This window comes from Hippoglossus hippoglossus, chromosome 14, assembly GCF_009819705.1.
Source record: "Hippoglossus hippoglossus isolate fHipHip1 chromosome 14, fHipHip1.pri, whole genome shotgun sequence".
Classification (NCBI taxonomy): Eukaryota; Metazoa; Chordata; class Actinopteri; order Pleuronectiformes; family Pleuronectidae; genus Hippoglossus; species Hippoglossus hippoglossus.
The window spans coordinates 5,934,540-5,952,828 of NC_047164.1; the positions used below are offsets into that span (position 1 = coordinate 5,934,540).

The window sequence follows — 18,289 nt, forward strand, 5'->3', positions numbered from 1 at the left end:
AGACAAAGATTTACTGTCATACATGTTTTGTTTTCTTTTTTCCTGTTGGTTTGTTTTTTTTAAGTTTTTCCATTTTGTGAGTTGGACTGAGTCGCGCGGGAGTGAAAAAAGAAAATGACAAAAAAAGTTGTTGCTCTTTTTCTTGACAACAAACTGATGTCTAATATTCAATTTGAGTTTTGTAATATTTGTATGTATGTATGAAAGTTTTGTAAATTTGTGATGGTATGCACGTTTTGGCATATGAGTGTATGTATCTTACAATTTGAAATGCTTGTTTCTTTGTTTGTTTTTTTGCATGTAGATTGCCGTTTAGGTTCATTTTGTTTAAAGGTTTTGTTTTCATGTTTATTTTCGGGACCATGTACAATACTGTATAACGTGGGCAGGATCTTGGACCTCATGCTACATTGATATTATATATGAATATAAAAACATGTTTTCCCTATGGAGAAAGTTTTAAGTTATATATCGCCTGTACACTTTGGGCTGCCTTTTAGATCTATCTGTCCACTGTTTAAGATAACAATGATGATAATGGATAAAACATATTATTAATGAAGAATTATGCTGATGAAATAATAAAGATTCTTAATAAATCTTATTACATTTACAACACTTCTTGCTCCTGTGTTTTAATGGTCGCGTGAAAAAATATATACAGACAAAACTTCCTTGTAACACAAAAATTGAAAGATAAAAAAAAAAACACAAGTTACAAAAACCTTGAAAATGCAGTTTACGTGTTACAAACCCAATATCACCACAATGACCACTAGATGGCAGCGCTACACAATTATCAAAGATACTAATTGATGAGCTGTGCTATTACATTAATAAAACCAGAATGGCTGCCAAGGCTCAACAGTTTCCTTAAGTTCTATCAAGCTGCACCAAATTTCACACACTCCAAACATATGGCTGATTATTTTCATCATATTTCCATGAATCAATTCCTTGGACATTGGTGAAAATGTTGAAAAACGCCTCTTGCTATGATAAAGAAAGAAAATTCCTGGATTTGCCCCCTGATCCGGGTCTACGCCGAAATTTGATGGGTTCTTACCTGATCCATTTCACATCCTCAAACCTTCGTGATAATCCGTCCTGTAGTTTGTTCGGTAATCTTGCTTACAAACAAACCAACCAACAAACAAATGGACGAGGGTGAAAACGAAACCTTCTTGGAGACAACAGAACGAAACTGTTGACTCATAGTGAAACTTACAGATTAGATAAATCCACCTGTGACCTGCTGAAGTGCTCTTGAACACCACACTGAGCCTGTGGCTGCTCCTCATGCTTCTCCTGGCTGCACAAAGAAGAAATCTAACAGAGCTCATGTGTCTGTTTTGTCGTTGTGTCCTTGTTCAGAGTTTTCACATCGGGCTTCTCTTTGATGCTCATTGTCGATTACGTTTGTTGACATGAGTCTTTTTCAAAGCTCAAGCTTCTTCTATTTATCTGGAGTTGTTGTCAAAGCAACAAACCTTAAGTGCAGCTTATTGATATTTAGATTCATCTTGGTCAAGAAGTTTCAAGTTGAATTTGATGCACAAAGAAATCTTTAGATACAATTGTCTTGTTTTGTTGACGATATAATGAAAGTGTTGGGTTGAGAACACGCAGCTTATCGACAAGTCATTATGATCATAATTTAAAAGCCTCTATTTATACATAATAAAATATAAAGCTAAATAAAAGTAAAAGGAAATCGGTCAATTAACAGACAACTGAAGCTATTTCACATTCTTTCATGTAAAATTATGAATCTGTCATTTGAACACTAAAACGTATTAAAGATTTTGCAGAAGTCACTTTTAATTTGAAGAGTTTTTTTTTTTACGAGATTTTAGTTTCATTTTAAAAAGCAGGTTTATGATAATCACTTAGAAGTCTGGTGCACGTACACTGGGGAAAACCTCACTATTCATGCCTTGTCCTGGAGAACAATAATCAGACAAGGCTCTGGATATCATGTGGCTCGTTTCCTGTTCTGACATCATATTCTATAAACGGGGGCTGTCTCTGTCTTCCTGTTCGCTGCTGGTCCGTCTCCTCTCCCAGGGAATCGTGGGAGGATCAGCAGTCGCCTCTGTGACTGTGCTGCATCTGCTCCTGAATCCTCTCCAGCACCTCCTGCATCCTCCTCAGCTACAGACACCAACAAATAAAGGAGTAGATCAGGGCCGATCACATTTGTCAGTGAGTGAGTGAGTTAGTGAGTAAAAAAAACAAATGTACCTCTTCGTCTTTCTCAAAGATGAGTCTTTCCTTCTGACTGTCAACGGCGGCGAGCGGCAGAGGGAAGTTGTCCTCGCTGCCTTCTTGAAACTTCTCACGCAAACTAAAACACACACAGACAAAGAAGAAGAACAAAATCTGCATAAACATCTATTGTATGTTTCATTTTTTACTAACTTTTATTTTAAAATGTTCTGAAACATCCTAACTGAGAATGTAAGAAAAGGCCTGAAGAAATCTTTAAATGATTTATATATGATATGGAAAATTCAGGCTTAAGAAATTACCCATTCCTTCACAATTGGTATTTTAACAATGTGTTAAATAAGCCATTACATATGTAGTGAAAGATCATTTCATGTACCAATTTATTGTGGCCGATTTCAACCCTTTCTTTCTGCCTGAAAATACCAATGGAAAAGAAAATTTAAATACAAATCTCTCTCCTCCAGGAAGCTACAGTTTAAGAGGCAACCAACGAAGTACTGGAAGCTCAGTGACTCAAACAATGGATGTGTATATGTCCTGCCTCGTCCCACCTGCGTTTCCTCTCCTGCACCACCATGCGGGTCATGTTCTGGATGCACTGCGCTCGGTAGTTCTCGTAGTGCGTCTCCCGCGTCACGTCCTTCAGGTCCTGCATGTGCGTCCTCACCAGCATGTTCCTCAGCAACAGGAAGTCAGAGTGAGCCGGGTTCTCCACTGAGATTGGAACAACATGACAACATGTAGCTGGATCACACTGGTTTTGATTTTATTTTTAACAGGACAACCACAACGAGAACAACGGATGTGAACGGGCTCAATTCACATTCACAGAAATACGAGGATATTGTGACCTTTGACCTTCGAGCACCAAAATACAATCAGTTCATCCTTGAGTCCAACAAAATATTTCCTTGGGCTGTCCTTTAGATATCGTGGTCACAAGATTGGGACGGCAACCAGAGAACATAATGTCTCCATGATGATTGTCACTGGAGTATATGTTTGTGTGTTTTACCTTCGACCACCCCCCAGGGATACAGACGACCTCTGAATCTGCGACCTTTACTCTCCACTTGAACGTTACCCCCGATCACTGCGAACGGGATGCTGTCCTGCAGAGAGAAGGAGAACCAATGAGCTGTCAGTCTCGAGGTGGATCCAACAACTCATTTATAACATGAGGATTCAAGCGAAGAACCTTGAGGATCTGGTCGTGCGTCTTAAAGTCTTCGTCCTCGTCTGAATCACACTCTGGAAACTGGTAGATGTTGATGCCAAACTGTTTCATCTCCTCTTGGATCTTGAGTCCGTGGAGACAAAAACAAAAACAAGGCTTTAGAGCGATTATCTTTTATGTGATTGAAACTTAAGACAACGTGAGATCTCGTACCTTCATCTTCTTCCTGCAGACCTCTGCCTGTGTCAGACTGTCGGCTTTGGCCAATATTGGAACTATGTTGACTTTTTCGTGGATGGCCTTCATGCACTCAACGTCCAGAGGTCGAAGGCTGATGGGAGGAAAACACATAAGTGCGTACATACAAAAATAAACCCAAAAGAACAATTTCTATTTCAGCCACATGTGCACAAGTCAAACACCAGAACGTCCGTGTACCCGTGGCCGAAGGGAGAGATGAAGTAGAGGCAGCAGTGAACTCTGTTGTCCTGGATGTTTCTTCTGTTCAAGCCGCTCTCATCTCGGAAGTACTTTTCAAACTGCTCGTCGATGTAGTCCTCTATCTGCTTCCAGCTGATGCAAACACATAAACTTTGAGTGAGTGAAACAACAACAGAGACGTCCGCAAACAGGGAAGGCAAAGGAGGTACTTGCTTCGGGCTCTGAGCTGAGAGGGAGGGGCCCCTGAGAACAGGCGATTACATTAGTTCACAGCAGAGAAAATCTTTTGAGAACCCTTGTAAATTCCATGATCGGTTGTTTGTTCCTGCGACATCATCTATTCGCCTGTCGTCTCTGACTAACTCTTCAAGTCTCTCCCCAAAAAGTTTGTGTCCACGTCACGCTTGAACTTTTGGCTACACTGCCCCTGTCATGATTTTCGTTGGTACTGCTTTGTTTCATCTGCTCTATATGTATCCGTAAAGTTTCAGAAGACAAATACGTATGAAACAAGCACAGAGGACGGAAGGATACATATTATTTATATGTTAGCAAAGTATTAACTTTGTTTATAATTTTGATATTAAAGAAATGGTTTGAAGATTAGAATTAATGTGGTTTGGTATCATGTGTTTCTCAGGGCTTGTTTGATGTAGGCTCCCCCAGGTCCCTCTTGTCTGGGGCCCCCAAATCCCTTAAAACATTCCTGGCTGACCACTGACATGAGCGATTTTTCAAAATAAAAGCCTATTTTCTGTGCTTGTGTTGCCATTCAACTGGTTACCAGTTCAATAAAGCAGCAGTGATTCCTGTCTGGGTTTTAACCTGCAGAGAGATGCTGACCTCACCTTTCTGAGTTGTTGACGGCGTCTCCGAACCCGGGCGTGTCTATGATGGTGAGCCTCAGTTTGATTCCTTTCTCCTCGATGCTGACGGTGTGTTTGATGATGTCGACTGTTTGACTGATTCGTTCTGCAGACGCACACAAGTGCAACGTAAGCTGTGGCAGCATCACTGACAGCTGATGACATGAACCTGTCCCATATGCAAGTGATACATGAAGTAACCTCACCTTCAGCATTAGGAACCTTCCTCTCTTTGTAGAGGTCAGTGAGGAACAAACTGTTGATTAGTGTGGATTTCCCGAGGCCAGACTCTCCTACAGAGGGAACAAGAGAGACACTCTGCAACCCAGATTCAAAACATCACATCCAACTGTGCAGTGTTTGTCTCTGAGCAGACAAACAGAGAGGGACTGACCTGCCACCATGAGTGTAAACGTGAAACCTTTCTTCACTGTTTTTCTGTGAACCTGGTTGGGCAACGTGGCAAATCCCACATACTCCTTGTCCTGATCCTGCAGACAGAAATGGATTTAGTAGATGAACTCAAATACTTTGCTCAAAACATCATAGTAAATATTGTTTTTGATTTCATTTCAAGTAAATCACAGGTAAAAATGTATAGAGATTAAATCAAAGTTTAAAAAAGCACATTAAGATGTTGAGCCAAGCAATGAAAGTGCATTTCAAGGGCCTATTGAAAACTCAGTTACTCCAAAATATATATCTGAATGCAGTACCATGCAATATTGATAGTAATACTTAGTTTAGTTTTATATTCAGATATTATTTTGTGTGTTTGAAATAACTCACAACACCGCACTGCCGTCACAGAAAAGCTTTGTCCAACTTTACCCAGAGAAAATGAAATGAAACACTGAAATTTCATCATTGATTTAGAAATCAGTTATTAGTTTTGATCAATAACCAAAATGTGTCCTGATTTCCCCTGTGATGCTGCAGCCTTATAAGTAGGTTTACTCATTGACCATCAGTGGCATCAGTCTTTATCAGCGAGGGGGAACTTTGCAGCTCTGTTTTGAAATTGAAAGCAGCTGGCTGACCTCTGTGCAAAGTAAAACTCTTTTTTTCACAAGTGCATGTGAGAGATTTGTCAACAGGATGAGAGCTGTGTATCTGACAGTGGGTCAGGGTTTGGTGATGTACAAGGAAATAAAATGAAAGGTCATGTGTTTTTGTTCTGCTTCATATTTTGATTCGTTTTTGTATTTGGGAATTAAAAGGTTCATTGAGGGTTAGGGTTCAATCGCCAAATGCCCTAAAAAATAATTAGATCACAAGGCAAACATCACGTCTGTCATCTTGGGCACTGACAGATAATAACACACAAACAGTAATGATACACACAGGTAAAAACACGCAGAACACACCTCTGGAGAGTCATAGGGGTCAAAGCGTCCCCACGGACTGTGTGGACGGGAGACCGAGCTGCCCGTAGAGTCCAGAGACGTCTGAGAGACGAGCTGCTTCCTCAGCGGCAGGGGCTGAAACCCTGAGTCCACTCCTGCACGGTGTGGTCTCTGAGGGGCTGTTGGAGAATCGGTGGTAGGGAGGCAGGGGATGGGACGGGCAGGAGGGGGGGTCCCGGGAAGGCTGGGGCGTCTCCCGTTGGTTGTGGCACGGGGTCCCTCTGCCCCGTGGTTCACTGACATCTGGTGACCTGGTTCCTGGTGCTGATCGCCAGGCTGAGAGACAGCAGGCAGGTCCCTCATGGCGAAGGGAAACTGAGTGTCCTCCTGATCATCAATGGACAGACTGGAAAACTAGGACAAGACACAGCAAAAATGTCCATCTTTCCCCTCATCTGTTGTGTATGACACATGGATTTACATTTTATTTATTTCACATTTCAGATATGGGCCCTTGAATAAACATGACGTGATAAGTTTTCTGTTGCAGTGCAGCTATACCCTTTCTACACTGATTGGCTGTGACCTGCGATCCCTTTATACCATTACAGAGGCCCTCATCCATCTGTCCAGCGATGGGGGAGATACACACAACAGTCAGTGTTGATCTGCAGGTTCGCAAACACGAGGGTCAAATTGGATGTATTGACTAGACTCAAGTCTTTTGTTTAAAGGAGAATTTTTCATTGTCACCCTTCTGTAGACAAAGCAAGTGGATGAAAATAGTCATGAGGGCTACAAGTCTCTGTCTGTTTTTGTGCTCTCTTCTTTTTTCCAAAGGCCTCGGTCCACACCTGCCTTGGTAATTTCCTCACAGGAGATACACATCACTCTTTTTGACCCTGTCTGAAGGCAGCAGCACAGCTCTCACTGCTGCTGGTGGCCTGAGCAGGTTGGGTTTGGCATCCCTCTACCTGTCAGCTCTCATTACCCACAAAGCTTTGCAACGGGGCTTAACCCAGCTTAATGCTCTGTCGGGGTGGGGGGAAGTTGGTGATTTAACTCTTAAATACACACACGCACACACATTTTCACAAGCTATCAACACTATGATTAAAGAATATTCCACAAAGTTGTCCTACCTCTGATAAGGTTGCAGCTTTTTTGCGAGGAGAGCATGAATAAAAAAAATATGTGGGAAAAAAATGATGGTTTGTAATATAATACAAATGCAAAAGGGCTCGATGTATAAGCTGGATATTAAGAACAGAAATGGATGTTAATTCACCTTTGCCAAATAAATCAAAGAATAAATTGAACTAATAAAATTTAAGAATTACTTACTAATACAAGTAAACACAACTTATACATTTTATCCTTTAGTTTGAATAGATCACATAAACCCTGTAGAAATACCACAGGCTGTTCTATTGGTTTTTCACCGGGCTGAGAAATGTGATTTCCACAAGCTGTTGGTAAATTCAATAAAACAATGAAGCAGAGGTGTGTGTGTGTGTATAAATGCTGGTGTTCAGTGTGGTGGTGGACGTACCTTTCTTATGGTTGCGGAACCTGACCGGAGAGGACATGTGCTGCATGCTGCTGCTCGGTCCCTGGATAAGTTACACAGTGACCACACAACAACAACTACACGAGAAGTGATAAAATGTGAAGAGCCATATGGTGTGCGTGTGTGATCACTGCTGCTCCATGTGCTGGACTGAGCTCAGGGTGCAGCTCGCTCACTGGGGATAATGTGGTACAGTGGAGGACAGAGGAACAACAACAACAATAACAACAACAATAATGAAAAAATCATAAAATATCTATGATAATAATAATAGAAATACTACTACTACTACTACTACTACTACTACTATTACTACTACTACTACTAATAATAATAATAGTAATAATAACAGTTAAGTGAAGTTTCCAAACGATAGGTTATATTCTAGCTCAAGGTTTTGCATCTTATTTTAACACGACTGGGATAAATACAGTGTCTTGAGTAATTATTCAGACTTCACTTCACCCTTCACTTTATGCAATTTACTATCTTGCAGGTTTAAATTCAAAAGTGGAATTTGCTAAAGTCATAATGACAAAGGGAAAACATGTTTTTAGGAATATTACTATTGTTTTCTTTTTTTGCAAAAGATATTTCCTTTAAAAAGGTATCGATGCCCTGCTTTTATTTTCATTGGCAGATTGTAGATTGATTCAGTTTTATCCAGTTAAACATTTGACCTACAACACAAGTGAGTGAAGGAGTCTGAATAGTTTCTGATGCACATTCGTGATATATCCACCATCAATTTAGCCTATTAGTTCCAGGTGTACATTTTATTATATCTATATTTCTATATATTTATGTATTTGTCGCAAACGACCTATGAGTTGCCAGGTTTGAGTGTTATTTGGATAGATGGGGGATGTGTGACTCTTACCTGGCAACCTGCACTAGCACAGAGGAGCTAGCAGCATTAGCAGCAGGTGTTTGACACTGAAATGGTGAGTGAGCGGTTTTATTGGCAGGTTTTTGTTGAAAGTGTGAATAAATGCATTGACCACAAAAGATGGACGCTTCTGACGTAACTGTGATAAAGTTGGAAATCTATTGTCAGAAGCACAACCAGCTAAAAGCTAATTTCATCCTAATGTTATGACAGCTAGTTAGCTTAGCAAGTAGGCTAATGCTAAATATCCTTAAACATTTTTGTATCTGCGAAAAAACAAAGCAAGAACAATGTAAATGACATTTATTAAAGATGCACACAAAAATATTAAGTTTAAAATTTTAGTTTCTGTCCAAATTTAGCAAGGAGCTAGCAGAAGATTTGAAGGTATGAAGGCTAATGCTAACATTTGAGAGGTACTTACATAACATTACATTTCCTACTAAAGAGCATTTTACCTTGTGTATATTTTCTATTTGTTTAATTATGAGTACCATGTATTAAACCTGCAGGTTAGCTTTTCATTAATTATTTAATTCATTATATTCAAACAAGTAGTAGTACATTTAAGCTAGTGAGTATTTAATGGTAAAAAGTAATTTCAATCGAGTCCAAGTACTTTTTAATCTTCTTTATTGTCGTAGTTTGTTCACAGCTCAGAGTGTTGAATGTGGTTTTTACATTTTTAACAGAAAAATTCATATAAGGCATTCTGATAAATATGTGACGCATGCAATTCAAAGCATAAAGTGCTATGTGTTTCACAGTTTCTGGCCACAAAGTTGATACTTGGACCCAACTAATAGATTGACTATGAGGTTTAGCTTATCACAGATATACTATTATCATAGTATTGTAGAATATGGTAAAGAGAAATTGTAAATACTGGTTCACAGAGCAACATGAGGCAACTGTTATAAGATGTGTGCACTGTTTCTACTTTTCCCTTCACGTTCTCTGAGCAGTACTCCTTACTTTCAGTTCTCTCCCCGTCGTCGAGAAGGCACCGGTGTGTTGATAAAATGTTTTTACAGCAGGGCTTTGCAGATGGGTCCTGTCTCACCCAGCAGATTATAAGAATTCAGAGGAAGGAGCTGTCCTCCGTAGATCTGTCCCACAGCGCTCTGCACGTCTTCCTGTGCTGGCCGAGCAGAGAGCTGTTGACTTGGACTCGTCCTGAGGGGTTATTGTGTTCACAGCTTTCAGGTCTGTCCTTGTCTGACTCTGCGCTTGCAGACATGCAACACTGCCTGTTGTCTTGTGAGTGGTTCGTACAGTCTCTGCTCAAGCAGCTGAGGTTGTGCTCTGTCCTCACGTCATCAGTGTGATGCTGTCCATCCAAATGACTGTCAGGTTTACTGTCTTGGTCTTGGCTTTGAGGCAGGTGACTAGACTCCATGTGGTCATTTGCATTGTCTGTACAACTCTTAGGATCAGGGCTCTGTCCTCGTGGCTGTGAGCAGTGGGTTAATTCATGAGATGTCAGGGTGTTGCCCTGGTTGTGAGAGTTTAGTTGTGTGTGGTTTTGCCAGAAAGCTCGACGGAGCTGCTCTAACTCAGAGAGCAAAGGCAAACCGATGTCCAGGTGCATGAGCAGGTTCTCCAGCCACTCCGCCAGCTTTGAGAAGGAAGGACTGAAATGGTGAAAGACAAAGATTAGTGATAATGAGGGGGCTTCAGGGCCTTGCATGCTGTACTGCAGTAGTATATCAAATATTTACTAGACCGGTCTGCACTATTTCAGTTTGTGTAATGCTTTGCTTGGTACAGAATTCACTGTTTGGCCAGCAAACACCCAAGCGCTCTACTGAGAAGCTTGAAGCTGTGTGCCTCATACTTAAGTTATTATGAGACTATACTCTACATACGTTTTGCAGCAACAAACCAGGAACCAGTAAATGATCACATGACTTCCTGTAGTAGTTATGGCAACATTTTATTTAGCAGCTTTCTTCCCAGCATGCTGACTTACCACATATCAAACAAACTTATTTAAATGTGTCGATGTTTTGTTAACAATAACAAAGTAATGACATTTGAGCCAAAATACTAACTAATATTTACTTGCCGATTATATTTTTGCTTCAATAGAAATTTGTGTTTGCAGTTCTGCTTGTGCGGTCATACCGTTTATCAGCGTCCATGTCACAGCACAGGGCAGCCAGTGGCAGGAAGGCAGAGGGGCACAGTGGAGGGTGGTACTGCTGCAGGAAGCTGACTACATTCAGCCCAAAGTCGTTTGTACGGGGAAGGTAGTCAGGGTCGGCACTCACTCTGCCTATTATCTTAAGAGAGATAAAGAAAGATACTATACTTAGATTTCAAACTAGAAGTGAAGATGCTTGAGTTGTGGAAAAACCCAGAGAAAATATGGATACTATCATTTTTTTCCTCTGACATGTACACAACCCTGTAACCTCATCACCACATCATTTTGATTATTAGAAATCACGTGAATTGTATATTTAGGAATGTTTTACCTCTACGGTCTTACCTCACATATCATGATACCAAAAGAAAAGACGTCCACCCGTTCATCATAGGTTTTTCCTAAGAGGTGAAGAGGAGAGTTGGAGATGTAGAGATCAGTGTGTTTGCTTTGGATCTGCTATTAGGCCTTAGAGTAACTACACACTCCTCCTTAATGCCTTTTTGCACATTTACCTCACTGTGGCACTTGTGATAAGGAAAGTGGAAGTTAGTCAGCATTTATTTGGAAACCTCACTAACAACAATGTGTTCATCACTGTTTAGAAATCTTCACACTCACATGCTGTGAGGTCTGACTTGACCTTTATTCACAATCATTGTTTCATTGCTATTTATATTTATTTCCTTATATTTGAGTATGTTTCTTCTATCACTACTGGCAGGCCGATGTTACAGAAAAGGAAATTAGGCTTACAATGGATTTTTATCATCATCTTGTTTCATACAAATCATCCCAAAATTTAATTGGGGTGAATGAACTAAAGCATTATAACTAGTTATATTTTACTGGAAACAAACAATCTTTACTTATTGGGTCTCAGAGACAAATTGGATGCCATGGAGGTTTCTTGATGTAGAGACTGCTGTGCTGATTGGCTGGTAGGATTGACATTGAGCACTCACCATGGATCATCTCAGGGGCCATCCAGTAGGGGTTTCCTACCACAGTGTACCGCTTCCTCCTGTCAGGCCTGCGGAGCTCCGACAGCGTCCCCTTCGCAGGCCGCTCCATAGAAGATGTTCTGATCTGATTCTTCTCCTCCCTCACCAGCCTGGCCAGTCCAAAATCTGCCACCACCACAGACTGGTTCTAAACAAGCAGACATGGAGAGAAAGAAATAGTAAGAACATTCAATGAAGGTGTTATTCTCAGTTTTATTTAAAAGAGGAAATAGTGAGCACACTCAAAATTCAGATCGCCACTCGTTTACCTCTCTAACCAGGCAGTTGTGAGAGTTTAGATCTCGATGGATAACATTCATGGAGTGTAGATAAGCCTTCGAAGGAGAAATGTTGAATATATTAGACAGAGTTTATAGGAGATTAAGCAATGATTTTGAACTTTTACTTTTAGAATATTGACCAGAGAGAGACTCACCATTCCAGCCGCAATATCTTTGGCATAACTAACTCTTGTACTCCAGGGAAAGTCCTTGTCCTGCAGCAAAATTAATGTGATCAGCATAGAGTGTCTGGGGACTCGTGAAGAACCATTAAAACCCAAACAATCTAAACTTACCATTTTTATGATGGTTTCTCGAAGAGTTCCTCCCTGGATGTATTCAGAGATGAAGTTTATTCGTTTGTCTTTGTAAAACAGCCCAATGAACTTTAGCACATTGGGATGGTCCAGACATCGCATCACCTTCACCTGTACATAATCAAAACATGAAAATAGACATATTGACCATGAGAGGCCCTGGTGCATATGAGTGAGTTTATCATCTAGAATAAGAAATTTAAGTTTCCCTGCTACTTGCATCTTCAAACACGTGGTCATTCCCAGTCTGAGGACAACTTACCTCATTTAAGAAAGTCTTGTGCGTCTCCTCATCAAATCGAATCAACTCTTTCATCACCATCACCTCCCCTGTCTCACGATGCGTCACCTTGACAGAAACAAGATGGCTGTCTTACATAACTTACAAAGAACGGACAATAGGCGCACAGTTGTTCGAGATGCTTCGAACAAGTCAAGGAACAAATTGATTTGAAAAAAGTAACTGTGGTACCTTGACAGCCTGACCAAAGAAGCCCTTGCCAAGCACTTCTCCATGGATGAGGTCTGAGGGTCTGAAGATGCGATGAGTCCGATCTCCATGGTCGGCACGAAGAGACTCTGAGCGAACCATGTCTCTCCTTTGACATAACAGCGTCAGTGCTCCAGTGGACAGAGGACACTTATCTATACTACAGCTGCGCCTGGGAAACAAATGGAAGATTTAGACAGAGAGAAAGAGGGGAATCGTAAGTCAAAGTAGGCTGGAAATCAGCACTTACAGGATATGTCTGGATCGCATTCCCATGGTTCCTTGGTGCTGAGGTGGTGAGAGGCTCAATCTGTTTTTTTCAGCCGTCTCCTCCCCTGGATTTGGCTCTTCCTCCAGACTCTGGAGTTTGTGGGTTGATGAAAGTTTTTTGTGAGAACAGGGGTCAGAACAGGCGATGCTGTCCTGAGGACTGTTTGAGTGCAGGAGGTCGTCAGGAGGCCGCGGGTTGTGTTCAATGGTGAGCTGCAGTGGTCTGCTAGTGTCCAGGATCACACAGTGTATCTAGAGGAAAGAATATTGGGTTGGCCTTTGGGGACATTGTGGTTTTTTCAGTAAGGTGGTTTGAGGCCTACCTCATCCGGGGAAATGTTGCGAACAGGAATGCCGTTGACCTCCAGCACTCGATCGCCGGTGTGGACAGAGGACAGCAGATCTGGGCTGAGGACAGCTGAGTCTAACCTGAGTGAGAATGAGTGGTGGGGTAGGAAAGATGGGGTCGGACACAAAACAAAGAGGTTTAGCGAGGTTAAGGCGTAGTAAATAAAAAATTCACTATTCATCATCTTCTAAATCCAAACACTCACTCTGTCACAACGACATGAGGACTTTTGTCTTGACTGTGGTCAATGTCCACAGTCAGACCTCGGTGTTCACCTGCATTGGGTGGGAGAGACACCAGCGCCACCATGTGGGGACTCTTGGTGAGTTGAGCAGCTGGTCTCACAGCTGACGCCACATCCTGACGGAAACATTGACCACTGCAGAATAGAAAAAAAGGAGCACACATCAGAATCAGAAATGTGCTGGACCAATAATTAAATGTTTTCTATTTTTATCATCTTTCTTTCTGCTTCAAACTTACCAGTAGAGTTTGGTGCGTTCAACGAGCGTGTACGTTTCTCCATCGCCAATCAACATATCGCAGCTCATGCAAGTGAAACATTCAGGATGGTACTTCTGCTCTCCAGCTACCTGTGTGTATATATGGAGGTACTCTGGTAAAACACAATGCAAAGGCTGTGGGAATATCGTTTTTTTTACAATATGATATTTGCTGGGGTCAAAGTTGAAAAAATGCAGCTCTGAATTTTAAGTTCTTTCTGGACATTCCTGCATCAATGCTTTTTTTAGCGTCAGGATGTTTTCAGAGGATTTCCTCTGGTTTGAAAGTTGAAAGGGACAAAAGTGAACACATTTATTTTCTTATCAGGAGGGAACCAAGAAGCAGGAAGGCTTTGAATGCTTTGAATACTTGAATAGTTGTTATGACTGTTATGCCGAGATTCTGAACGCAATGTAATATTTGATTGTAGCCGCACTCTAATCTATAAATATTACATAAGGTGCACATTTGATATTTGAATGAGCTCCTGTTAGTTTGAACAGCCGGTGGTTCTGACCAATCAATAAAGCAGCTATTTTTAAATTAGCTCATCAGCTATCAATCAATTTGCTACTGGTTGAGTTCAGACTGTTTTGGAAAGAGTTAGCAGGAAAACAGGAAGGATTATCTGCCAAGGTGACTTTGTGCCAGTTATTGGGTCTTTATCTGTGATGTTATGACTTATTATCATGGAAGTTCATCAACATCACAAAATAAGACGAGAGTGTTAAAACTAGCAGGGAAATGAGGCTTTCCTCTTATGTGTAATCTTGTGGTACATGTAGACTAAAGTTTGTAGTGTGCACAGATAAAAGGCTTCAGTAAGGAACTATTTTACTCTGCTATTTCTTTGAGGTGTCAGAGTAATAGCATAATCAAAATAATACACACTGAATTTGTAGTTGCTTTTATTTCCTTTGATCGTCTCCCTTTTATAATGACCTCCGCCAAGGAGGTTAGGTTTGTTTGGTTTTCAGCAGAATTACGCAAAAACAACCAAACTGAATCTTATATGAAACTTGGTTGAAGGTTGGGACCAGGGCCAAGAAAGAAACCATAACATTTTTGATCCAGATAAAGGGATCGATAAAGGGCTCGATACAGGAATGTTTAATGTCACTTTCTTTAGCATTTTGAAGTTTTCACAAAGTTCCCTGGGATGAATCCGTAGATTTTTATTTAAGAAATCTGACTTATTTAGGGAACTGATATCTATTTGAAATTTGGTGCAGCTGGAGTGAATTTAAGGAGACTGTTGGGCCTTGGCAAAGGAATGTGCTCTACTGAGTGCCATTTGGTTGAAAAAATATATTGGAATGTCACCATAATTAGTCCTGTTGTGATGGTCTCCTTGCAGCCGTGGCAGTGCTCTCCATAACGGCCCCAGTAGTGCTTCTTACAGAAGAGCTGTCCCTCTCTTTCATAGTACCAGTGAGACAGGATACAGCCACATTCACAACACCTAAAGAAAAGGGGGAAGCGTGATGTTGGTGGTGTGAGTAAGACGGAGACGGAGAGTCAATAAGATGTCAACAGATACTTCTGACGTGTGTCCAAGCAAAGTAACGTGAGCCTCATCTGTCATGGGAGACTTGAGGAAAGTCGACCCGTTGGATCGTCTCATACAGGATCAGGTAGAACACTTCTAGGTCAGTTGGGCCATGTTCTCCTAGTTTGCCTATTTTTAACCACACCGTGTTGTGTTGTGTCACTGATGCCCAGTTCCGTTCCACTGTTTGCTTGTTTCACTCTGCTTGTGTGACAGTGTGACTGGTTTTGAGGTTGAGACATCAACAGTTATCTTCACTTAACGGACGGTGTTGAAATGATGCATTACAGATCTCAAATGGCTGATGACACTGCGCCAGAGTGCACATTCAGCTGGACACCATAATTATATGGCTTCTTACTAAAGGAGAAGTCATGTAGGGTTCCAGGCAAGTCACATTTTTTCACAGAAAACAACAACTTAATGTTTCCCATGGGCCCACCCACTCAAAACACTACTAGAGAGAACGAAACAAAGTGCAGCCATTACAACGGTCACCACTGAAAACCCAATTCTTCTTCAAATGCAGTGCAGCACGTTCAGTCCTCTCAGTAGCTAAACCTGGATGTGAAAATAAAATTGACACAAAATAAAAGAATTGTTTCTTATCTCCAACACAACAGCCAGAGTGGGAGGGGACTTCCTGGACAGAGTACAGCTCCATGTTTCCTCTCTCCCTCCCGCCACTGTAAAGGCCATGTTGCTCTTACAATAGAGAATGAAAAGCTTACTATTGAGAGGGAAGTCCGGGATGGTTCGACTTAACTTTTCTCCAACGTAACTTGAAGACAGCATTTCACTGTGATCGATCAACCTTGATCAATCAAGCTTTTCTTGATTAATTGTATCACCATTGCAGGCATTAAATATTGTTACACAACTCAAAAATGGTAATAACCATTTAACCTGCTTCTTGTAAATGATGGTACTAATCAGTCACTTTGGCGGTTGAGTATCATGCTCACCAAAGACTGCTTCATTGTTATTAGTGAGACAACTACAACCAATAGGTCTTAATTTGAACTAAAAATGAATTAATTTCATGAACTTGGAGTAGGATCATCTTTTATGCCATTTATTGTATGAGGATCAATGTGGACATGATGAATGAGGGTTATCTTTACCTCTGCCATGGAGGTTTTACCCCTGTCTGTCTGTTTGGGGGTTTGTATGTTTATCGTATACGTTTTAAATCAAGATTACGCAAAAACTACTGGACGGATTTCCCAAAACTCGGTGAAAAGATGCGGTATGTGTCAGGGAAGAAACTATTCAATTTTGGTGCAGATCCTGGATATTTCTCGGAGAATAATTCATGGATCTTAATGACAAAAATCTGGTTTATTTAAGCATGTGATTTCTATACATCTGGTTATTTGGTGCAGCCTAATTGAATGTAATAGGACTGTTGGGCCTTGGAGGAGGTATGCGCTCTACTCAGTGCCATTCTAGTCATTAGTCCTTCTTTAGGTTTCCCGCAGCTCGTATTCAGTAGAGTAAATGCACTCATCGGAATCATTAGTCTTAACAGATGCTGGGGAAATATTGCATGGTGGGAAGAACTGAGATCTGTTAGGGCCATCTCTCGCTCGTTACTGAGGAAATAATTAAGTACTAGAAGCGTCAGACAGCTGCAGGTTTATTTTTGACCTCCTGTCTTTGTCGTTGTGCCGCTGGCGACGGATGTGGAACCTTTCAGCTTCACATCTGCGATTCCGCTTCAACATCTGGTCATGAGAAAACCCTGGATTCAGCACAGGAGAACTTATCCACCCTCTGTTTCCTACTGCAGCCCTTCTCATTACACTTCTCATTTTCTCCACCTGAAAGTGTTACCGTCATCCGACTCAAGCTACATCTTCATCCATTAACCTCCTCGCGCTTGTCCCTGTTGTGTCTGTGTCACCCTGCTGAACTTCCTTTTTAAGAAACAGCAGCTTTTAACAGGAAACATTAGATTTTGATCTAATTGTATTGTGTTGGGTGATGCAGGGATGTGTATATGGTGTTATGGACAGTATGCGGTATAGGTGTGGGTATTTGGAGTTTATTCTGTATGACATAAGGAAGTGTATTTGATGGCAGGGATCAGAATTAACAAAGAGAAAAAGTGTATTTATGGGTTTTACTATTCGCTGCTTCAGTCCCTGACAATGTAGTAACTTTTCCTCTCATTGTTTTGGTTATACAACTTTCTCATACATATGTTGATGTGAAAGTAAAGTAGAAGTTCCTCATGTGTCTGTTAGTCACAGCAGGCTTGTGTTTGAGGAAGTGTTGAGCTACAGTTTTCTTAGATTCTCTTCTACCGCTTTCTCTCACTTTTACTCACTCTTTCTCTCCATTCAGTCACTCACATCTCACCAGTTAGAAACAATGGCTCTTACCTTCCCTTCATTCCTCTCCGAAACCTCTGGTCCCGCCGTGACATCGTGCCCTGTCAGTTCGCAGATAGACAACCCAGAAACAATCCACCCAGTGAAGAATAGGCCTCGTTAGTTCATGAGCGGATCATACATGTACTCTGCTGTGAGCGGTGGCAGGTCTCTGTCCATGCGATCAGAGGCTTCCTGTGTACCCTCTCTAATGTGCAGAGACAAAAAAAAACTATGACCCACTGACACCAGCAGCCCAGTCTCCCTCTGCCGGCTGCAGAGAAACAGACCTATCCCAGTAAAGAAGCTGTGCTCCACCCTCCCCCTTGTGTTCCTTCCAGTATGTAGACCTCTGCAAGATACAGTTACAGTCTTCTGCTGAGTCAAAAGATCGTGGGAGGGATAAGCTTACAGGCTCTTACACGTGAACCTACATGAGTGTTAATAGGAGTAAATATGAGTCTGTGTTTTTCTCGGAAG

The 18,289-nt window shown here is 41.3% G+C and overlaps 2 protein-coding genes across 5 annotated transcripts; both read right to left on the reverse strand.

The window, feature by feature from the left end:
- Positions 1-42: 42 nt before the first annotated feature.
- Positions 43-7,810, reverse strand: LOC117774402 (septin-5-like). Of its 2 annotated transcripts, XM_034606819.1 has the most exons (13): positions 7,615-7,810; positions 7,205-7,221; positions 6,084-6,476; positions 5,111-5,207; positions 4,923-5,009; positions 4,699-4,822; positions 3,848-3,982; positions 3,623-3,740; positions 3,431-3,532; positions 3,248-3,344; positions 2,784-2,946; positions 2,245-2,347; positions 43-2,154 (listed from the first exon to the last, which is right to left on the reverse strand). In XM_034606819.1, the coding sequence occupies exons 1-13, from the start codon at positions 7,658-7,660 to the stop codon at positions 2,083-2,085; spliced, it is 1,554 nt and encodes a 517-aa protein (XP_034462710.1). In that variant the 5' UTR covers positions 7,661-7,810; the 3' UTR covers positions 43-2,082. The 2 variants fall into 2 exon arrangements, with proteins under 2 accessions (XP_034462710.1, XP_034462711.1); XM_034606820.1 differs by lacking the exon at positions 7,205-7,221 and having other exon boundaries at positions 7,615-7,775.
- A 1,327-nt stretch (positions 7,811-9,137) lies between these two features.
- Positions 9,138-18,127, reverse strand: LOC117774399 (LIM domain kinase 1-like). Of its 3 annotated transcripts, XM_034606815.1 has the most exons (16): positions 17,822-18,127; positions 15,209-15,347; positions 13,865-13,974; positions 13,587-13,760; positions 13,356-13,461; positions 13,013-13,284; positions 12,745-12,934; positions 12,535-12,621; positions 12,252-12,383; positions 12,111-12,170; positions 11,944-12,009; positions 11,636-11,822; positions 11,016-11,071; positions 10,618-10,806; positions 10,350-10,365; positions 10,151-10,242 (listed from the first exon to the last, which is right to left on the reverse strand). In XM_034606815.1, exons 1-16 carry the CDS (start codon positions 17,863-17,865, stop codon positions 10,178-10,180), a joined length of 1,893 nt encoding a protein of 630 aa, XP_034462706.1. In that variant the 5' UTR covers positions 17,866-18,127; the 3' UTR covers positions 10,151-10,177. The 3 variants fall into 3 exon arrangements, with proteins under 3 accessions (XP_034462704.1, XP_034462705.1, XP_034462706.1); XM_034606813.1 differs by lacking the exon at positions 10,350-10,365 and having other exon boundaries at positions 9,138-10,155; positions 10,649-10,806; positions 17,822-18,124; XM_034606814.1 differs by lacking the exons at positions 10,350-10,365; positions 17,822-18,127 and having other exon boundaries at positions 9,138-10,155; positions 10,649-10,806; positions 13,657-13,760; positions 15,209-15,240.
- Between the last annotated feature and the right edge of the window lie 162 nt (positions 18,128-18,289).

Excerpts from the sequence above, each read along its gene's own strand:
- LOC117774402 (XM_034606819.1), bottom strand. The coding sequence starts at position 7,660 with ATGCAGCACATGTCCTCTCCGGTCAGGTTCCGCAACCATAAGAAAG. Across the intron at positions 3,983-4,698 it reads GCCGTCAACAACTCAGAAAG|CTGGAAGCAGATAGAGGACT; the intron begins GTGAGGTCAGCA and ends TGTTTGCATCAG. Across the intron at positions 2,155-2,244 it reads TCTTTGAGAAAGACGAAGAG|CTGAGGAGGATGCAGGAGGT; the intron begins GTACATTTGTTT and ends TGGTGTCTGTAG.
- LOC117774399 (XM_034606813.1), bottom strand. The coding sequence starts at position 17,865 with ATGTCACGGCGGGACCAGAGGTTTCGGAGAGGAATGAAGGGAAG. Across the intron at positions 13,462-13,586 it reads CCTCATGTCGTTGTGACAGA|GTTAGACTCAGCTGTCCTCA; the intron begins GTGAGTGTTTGG and ends ATTCTCACTCAG. Across the intron at positions 10,807-11,015 it reads TTGGTATCATGATATGTGAG|ATAATAGGCAGAGTGAGTGC; the intron begins GTAAGACCGTAG and ends ATCTCTCTTAAG.